The sequence below is a fragment of the Cajanus cajan genome, chromosome 4, assembly GCF_000230855.2.
Source record: "Cajanus cajan strain Asha chromosome 4, NIPB_CcT2T_4, whole genome shotgun sequence".
NCBI lineage: Eukaryota > Viridiplantae > Streptophyta > Magnoliopsida > Fabales > Fabaceae > Cajanus > Cajanus cajan.
This window is the reverse complement of record NC_138520.1, coordinates 74,382,417-74,390,767: the sequence shown is the minus strand read 5'-3', so window position 1 is coordinate 74,390,767 and position 8,351 is coordinate 74,382,417. Positions and strand designations below refer to the sequence as shown.

The window sequence follows — 8,351 nt, the reverse complement described above, 5'->3', positions numbered from 1 at the left end:
TTATTTTATTAAAAAATATATTTGACTATTTTTTAAGAATAAATATCACACCATAATAGAAAAATTATCAGATTTACACTAGTACACAAAGGGTGTTTTACGTCGTGTATTTTGACCCTTTTACGTCGGAAAAGGGTCCGACGTTAATACGGGAGTCGTAAATTTACGTCGCCACTGGAAGACGACGTAAATTTACGTCGGGAAATTTTTCAGACCGACGTAAAAAGGGTCAAAATCGTGCCACAAATTTACATCGGACGTGGCCTTGTCCGACGTAAATTTACGTCGGTCATTGCAAGGCCCGACGTAAATTTACGTCGGACAACGCCATGTCCGACGTAAATTGTGGCAGTTTTTTTTTTAAAAACGTTTGTAAATTGATATACCCAACACCTGCATATAAATATAATCCAGAATACCAAATCTAAACCAGGCAGTCCAGAATAGAAATTCAAATTGTATTTCAAAATTGAATGACAAAAAGAAAATAATATATAAATCTTAAAAAACATAAATTATGACAATGTAAATCCTATTATCCTAAAAAAGCTATAAAACATGTTTGTCAATGCTATCTAAATAACTAACTATCAAACTATAAACATAATATCTAACTAACTAAACTTAGAAAAAAAGTTGCCCATTGTTCTCTTATCTTGAGCATCTCATCTTCGGGCAATGGAGATGGATCTTGAAAGACCTGAAAGGGTAATTTAAGTGTCATTAATATGCAATGTTAATTATTCTAAAGGTAAATATAGTTAAATAAATTTTGATATGAATTACCTGCGCCCAAGAATCAATAATACCCGCAGAAACTATGGCTTTCATCCAATACATGATGTAATAGCCACATTCAAACGAGTTTTGTTGCTTATTACACTAAAATGAGAAACAAATAACTATTAATTCCAAAGTCAATAAATTTAAATATTATTGACTGTATGAATTAATTTGCTAACCTTAGGGTATATGAAATGCAATGACTTTGATGATCTGGCTCTTCCACTTAATATATTAGCTCCAGACACGATTCTAATTAATTGAAATAAAAATAAATGTTAGCCAATATATATAATTACAGTGTTAAAACATAATGAAAAAATTTAGTTACCCATGTAATTGGCTTTTAATTTCCTGGCTTGGTTTTCGATGAAGTGAACAAAACCACACCACGGTATATTCCTTAGGAATGATTACCATTAACTGCCAATGAGACCTACATTGTATGACAAACAAATCAGTTAAAAAATTACCATGATTAAAAAATCAATTAAAAAACTAACCCGTCAATGTATGGAGCCATGTATATATGTCTTCTTGAGTCACTCATCCATGTTTGCATATATTGTTGGATCTGGACCTGAGTGTTTCCTGATTTTTGGATGGATTGAGGCTCAATAAATCCATATACTTCTGCTTGTACTTGCTCCACACTCAATTTGTCCATGTACCTAACACAAATAATTATTATAAGTTAAATGTAATTATTGTAAATTTAGACTCATAAAAGAAAATATGACTTACATGGCCCACAACTGTATGATAGATATATTTAACATGGAGGTTCCCCCAACAATCTCTAATGCATCAGGCAGAGATATGTATAGTGGAACATCAGAGCTATCAACTCCAAAAACTCTAATGTCCCACTGCAATTGAATTGGTTGCTTCTTTAATCGTGGTAATTTGATTAGAAGCTTAGATATGGGATCATCCTCAGCTTCTGCGATATTAGCATCATGAACATGAGGTTCTCTCATGACCTCCTTACCACGATCGATAAAATCCTAAAGAAATAATGAAAATTAGTTAAACAATAATAGAATTATAAGAATCTAAAAGAGCAATAATATAATTACCTTTGCCCGTGCTGAAAGCGGCATGACCAAACATTTTGGCCAAGCTAAGAATGTGCCGGTTGCCTGCCCCACTAGTTGAACCTCTGTATTGGGCAAAGGCACTGGAGCAGCAGCATCTTGAACTTGGTCAACCACAACCCGTGTCCAGTCTGGCTGTAGAGGGACACCATGGATGGTTGAGCCACCCTCAAATACTCGGCCAATAGCCACTAACCGTGGGGGGTCATCCTCAACATATAACTCGCACTGGTTTGGTACATCAGTGTGAGCATGTTCCCCTGAGAAATTTGGAGCAGCACAACTCCCTTTAGTGCTGACTCGAACACCATCATGAGCAACTGCAGTCTGTTGCTGAGAACGAGCCAAAAGTTCAAACTTCTCTTCAAACTATTTTTCAATATTCTTCAGTTTCTCTTCAAACTGCATCTCCAATCTCTGCTCCAATTTCTGTATAACCTCTTGACTGCAAGAGTCGACAGTGCTCCTCGATGATCGGCCACCAAAGAAATCTCGGTGGCTCCAAGAACCACCAACACCACGCACACGACCTCCGTGCTCTGGCTTTCCTATGGCCGTTGTGAGGATATCATTCCGACCATCGGAAACAAATGAGCCTTGGGTGCTCTGCTCAACTAAATCCTCCTGCAACAATAAGGAAGATTAAAAAATCTTATGAATTAAATGAGTTGAAATGAAGAGTCTTAATTTGTATATTTTTACTTACTATTTTATTAGCAACGACCCTTGCAGACTCAGAAGTCATTTGCCCATCTGGTTTTGTCCGGGCTGCTATCCACATCTCATGGCGGGGAGGTGACTCCACACGGTCAGCATCCTCAACCCCTGCTGCCTGTGCCCTAGCCTTCTTCATTTGCTTTTTTTTTTCTTTCATATCCCCCTCTTGACAATAGATGGGGTGCATCATTCTTGGCTTGTCGTTCTTGGGCAGCTATTCTTTTAGCCTGCAATAATACAAAAAAAATGAGATAAATTAAAATATACCTTAAGTATTTGTGTCAATGTAAAAGTTATCGATAACTAACCTGCCACGAAGGGTCCAATCGAGTGGCACAAAATTGCATCCACTCCTCATCAGTGATCTGGTACTTTAGACAGGGAGTCTCATTTTGGCGCTCTCCAAATACATACTCCCGTGTCAAGAAAGTCTTGAAGTCTCTCCACCTGCTGGCAAGGGCAGATAACATCTTCCTCCTCATGCTCTCAGTGTTGGAAATGTCAAAATTTTGCTATGAAAATAACAACAAATAATAAATAATGTATTTAAGTTATATAATATTGAAAGGATGTGAAAGTATATACCTGAATATCCTGCCACATGAGGTTCTTGTCAACCTCCTGAACGTCATCCCATGATGGAATGATAATAGAAACATGTCGTCGAGCTAGGACTCCCAAATAGCTCTTAAACTTGGCAGCATTTGGGCCTGATGCCTTGCCAGAACGAGGATCCACCTCAACCGATGTCCTCTCCTTGGCAATGCGCCCAGCTGTCAACCCAGACAATCGAGTGACAGATCTACCTTCCCTCCTTCCACTGCCAGACCCAGAATCCTCCATAATCCTGAAAAAATTAAACTGTCATTATTAAAACAATGAATTAATTGAATAGACAAATAAAGTAAAAAAGATAATAACAATATAGCAACAAAATAACTAATAAAAAAACAAATAATACATAAACAGAAACCTATTAGGTTGGAATGTTTTCCCATATTCCTTCAGCATGATCACTTCGAATAGCATGTATTTCGTCCACTTCATTGTCCACAATAGGACCAAATGATCTGCTTGAAAAAGACGGTGTGTCATGCATATCTAGAGACTCATCTTCGTGAGTTCCATGCATGGTTCTTCCTTCGAGGACCACTGACCATTTCTCATTACATGGATCATTTACATAAAAAATTTGTCTTGCTTGATATGCCATAATAAAAGGTTCATCCTTATAGCCGACCTTATTCAAATCAACCAAAGTAAACCCTAAATCATCTGTCCGCACACCTGTATTGCCATCAACCCATTTACACTTGAACACAGGCACTCTAAACGTAACATAATCAATTTCCCATATGTCTTCTATGACTCCGAAATAACTCATGGATGCTGTAATGAGATTTTTATCTTTTGAACTAGCAAAGTGCACAGCCTCAGCCTGAATTGTAACCCCACTATTTTGTACTCTACTTTTGTCATCTTCTGTTTTTGTATAGAAACAATATTTGTTAATGTCATACCCACCAAATGTAATGACATCATTGTTAGGCCCACGCGCGAGTCTCAAAAGTGTATCAGAAGCATTAACCTCACCATAAACCTTTTTCTTAAACCAAGCTAAAAAACTCTTGTTATGTTCATTCAATACCCATTTCTCAGTCATCCGAGGGTGTGCTATCTTGATTTCATCTATGTGTTCTGATATGTAAGGAATTACTTCATCAGTGTTGTTCAATATGTACAAATGTGCTTGGTCAACTTCTGTTCGACTCACAGTTCTAATCTTTAAACTTCGACTACCCTTACCAAATTGTTTCCCATCATGTCGAGTCTTGGGAATTCCTATTGGTTCTGATTTCGACATGTACCCAGAACAAAACTCAATGGCTTCTTCTGCAATGTACCTCTCCATAATAGAGGCTTCTGGGCGGTATTGATTCTTGACATATCCTTTTAAGATCTTCATATATCTCTCAACAGGGTACATCCATCTAAGATAAACCGGGCCACACAATCGAATCTCCCTAACCAAATGAACTATCAAATGCACCATGATATCAAAAAATGAAGGTGGAAAATACATTTTCAATTGACACAAGATTGTGATTGCTTCATTTTCTAACTCATCTAACTTTATAGGGTCAATTACTTTGTTGCAAATGGCATTGAAGAATAAACACAATCGAGTAATAGCAACTCTAACAGAAGATGGTAAAATGTTACGAATAGCCACAGGCAAAAGTTGTTGCATTAACACATGACAATCGTGAGACTTTAAACCAATTAACTTCAAATCTTGCATAGACACCAGACTCTTAACATTTGAGGAGTACCCTTGTGGAACTTTCACACTGCTTAAGCACTCACAAAAGCTTTTTTTTTCTTTCTTTGATAGAGTATGACAAGCTGGAGGCAAGTAAGTGCGTCTTCCAATAGACTGAGGATGCAACTCATAACGTATACCCATGTCCACCAAATCTTGTCGTGCTTTCACTCCATCTTTAGTCTTTCCTTTGATGTTTAGCAATGTCCCAATTACACTATCACAAACATTTTTCTCCACATGCATCACATCTATGCAGTGTCTAACATCTAACTTGCACCAGTAAGGAAGATTAAAGAATATTGATCGTTTCTTCCAGATATTTCTCTCAGTTGACTTCTTTTGCGTCTTTCCGAACACAATGTTAATGTTCTTCACCCGTTGATATACTTCTTCATCATTGCGCGGTGTCGAGGCAATTTCATCCTCTTGACTTCCATTGAATGCTTTCTTCAATCTACGGTATGGATGACTACGAACAAGAAACTTACGATGCCTAGTGTACGCAGTCTTTTGCCCATGTTTCAATTGGGTATAACTTGTGTTTTCTTCACATATAGGACATGCATAATGACCCTTCACACTATACCCACTCAGGTTACCATATGCTGGAAAATCATTTATTGTGCAAAATAACATTGCACGCATGGTAAATTTTTCTTCACGATATGCATCAAACACCTCCACTCCTGTGTCCCATAACATTTTCAAGTCATCAATCAATGGACTAAGATACACATCTATGTCATTTCCTGGTTGTCGGGGACCTGATATCATCATAGACAACATAATATATTTTCTCTTCATGCATAGCCAAGGAGGCAAATTATAAATGACCAACAAAACTGGCCATGAACTGTGTTTACTACTTAAGTTCCCATAAGGATTCATGCCATCTGTAGCTAAACCAATTCTCAAGTTTCTTGACTCTGCACCAAATTCTGGAAATGTTTCATCAATCCTCTTCCATTGCGGAGAATCAGCTGGATGTCGAAGAAAGTTGTCACATTTTCTACCATTTTCATGCCATGTGAGGTTTTTTGCATCTTCTTTAATGGCAAACAATCTTTTAAACCTAGATATTATTGGCAAATACCATAAGACCTTAGCAGGGGGACCCTCTATTTCTTCCTCACCATTACTTCCATCAGTTTTCTTTTTGAACCGCGACAATCCACATGTGGGACACACTTTCAGTGTAGCAAAATCATTTGTATATAATGTGCAATCATTAGGGCACGCGTGTATCTTCTTATACTCCAAACCCATTGGACATAGTATCTTTTTTGCCTCATAGTTGCGATTAGGTAACGTGTTATCTTCTGGAAGCATCTCCTTCAATAACTCCAACAATTCTGTGAAACTTTTATCAGTCCAACCATTTCTTGCTTTTAAACTAAACAATTTTAAAGTTGCTGATAATCTTGTAAACATACTGCATCCTGGGTATAATGGTTGCTCAAAATCAGACTTTAAGGTATCATACACATGTGCTCTTTCAAAATTTTCTTCACCAACATCACGTATCATCTCTTCTAAGTTATCGTTCATCCCTTCAAAATTTTCAGTTGTTGACATTGTTGGAATGTCTAATATTTCTCCGTGCCATGTCCATACTGTATAACTCTTCACAATACCATATATAAACAGGTGATCACGTATTTCTCCAACCTCTTGACGTATCTGATTCAAACATCGAACACATGGACAATAATATGCCCCTTTGATGGGTTTCCCATTTTCTCTTGCAAATTGTAAGAACTCTTCAACTCCATTTCTGTACTCTTGACTAATGCGACTTGCATTCATCCAACTTCGATTCATTATCTATATATTAACACAAATTAACTATTGACTCAGTTATTCATAATTTTTTAAACCTAAACTACAACCCTAAAAAATCGATGGTAAACTAAAGGTCAATGCCTAAAAAAGTCTCTTCTTTAATGCATCTGGAACGGCCGTACTGAAACTAGAACGGGACGTTCCAGATCAACAAATTACAACAAAAAAAATTCCAGCAGAACGGGCCGTTCTCCATGCGGTACGACCCGTACTGCTTGCAGAACGGCCCGTTCCAGAGGAACAAATAGCAAAAAAAAAACAAATAAATTACGGGGACAACAAACTAACCTCAAACGACCAACGTGCTAACACTTACAAACTTGGATACGTTGAATGTAGCCGTAAACGCAGAGGGAGACTCAAGTAATTCAGAGGATTTCGTATAAACTGTGAGCGCGGGAATGAAAATGGGACTTTGGGGGCAATATAGGAGAACTATTACGTCGGATAAGGCGTCGCCGACGTAAATTTACGTCGGATTTGGGTGGGACCGACGTAAATTTACGTCGGACTACAGGGAACCGACGTAAATTTACGTCGGACTAGCGGTACCCGACGTAAATTAACGTCGGATTGGAGGTAACCGACGTAAATTACCTAATTTACGTCGGTCTAAGAGAGGTCCGACGTAAATTAGTCTCCACTTATTTACGAAACTGCCACCGCGTTTTTACAACGTCGGTGTTTGTGGTTTGCGACGTAAATTGGGTGACGTAAATACCCTTTTTTGCACTAGTGTTAGCAAATAGTTTATCTAAGTGGAATTAGACTTTGTTTACTAAAATAAGGTTTTAAATTTGAATCTTATGATGAAAAAATAAAGTTAAAAGAGATATCTTACTTAAAAATGAACAGTCAAATTTCTTGATAAAAATCAATAAGACTAGTTGATACTTTTTACAAATAACATATTAAGGGGAAGAAAAAAAAAAACATAATAATAACTATCTAATATTGTTTTGAATTTTGTAGAAAACCGAGATTAATCTTGGATTGTTGTGTGAAGGCATCAAAAGCTAACGTTAGCGCGTAACGACAATAATTATGACTAGAAATTAGAATGTTGGTGTTGGTTGGGTTAACGTGAGCAAAGTTCACATACTAGCTAGTTCTAAGAACTAGAAAATGCCTACACAGAAATAGGGTAGTAGGGTAGGCATGGATGAGGAATATGGGATACTGGTTAATGAGCTTGTAAGAGAGTGGGACATTGCACATGATGATAATGAACCTAAACTTGCATTCTAATCCATGCGAGAATAAAAGGATAAGAAGGAGAAGCTTCACCCCTATTATTTCAAGTAAAGTGAGACAACTACTTTCTTTTCATAATTTATTGAGCTTTCCACCTCTAATAAAGAAATTACCCTTTACTTGGGATTCTTTTACCATTACTGTTGTCTATTTCCTTCATGGTTTCTCCTAATCTATTACTTCGCAGAGAGAATGACCTTTCACTGACCATAATTAAATGGGCTCTAGTGGGTACTGTTTATTGTCCACTATGCATGCAAGATTCAATTCAAGGTTATGATTCAATTTCATCTTTCTCACCCCTTCTCTTAGCCAAGCAATTAAAGTCTCGC

General features: G+C 37.3%; 1 protein-coding gene across 2 annotated transcripts; it reads right to left on the bottom strand.

Annotated features, from left to right (window-relative positions):
• Positions 1 to 258: 258 nt before the first annotated feature.
• Positions 259 to 7,209, bottom strand: LOC145956965 (uncharacterized). Of its 2 annotated transcripts, XM_083073053.1 has the most exons (5): positions 2,906 to 7,209; positions 2,587 to 2,824; positions 1,863 to 2,504; positions 787 to 1,790; positions 259 to 700 (listed from the first exon to the last, which is right to left on the bottom strand). In XM_083073053.1, exon 1 carries the CDS (start codon positions 6,742 to 6,744, stop codon positions 3,574 to 3,576), a length of 3,171 nt encoding a protein of 1,056 aa, XP_082929179.1. In that variant the 5' UTR covers positions 6,745 to 7,209; the 3' UTR covers positions 259 to 700; positions 787 to 1,790; positions 1,863 to 2,504; positions 2,587 to 2,824; positions 2,906 to 3,573. The 2 variants fall into 2 exon arrangements, with proteins under 2 accessions (XP_082929179.1, XP_082929178.1); XM_083073052.1 differs by having other exon boundaries at positions 1,863 to 2,824.
• Between the last annotated feature and the right edge of the window lie 1,142 nt (positions 7,210 to 8,351).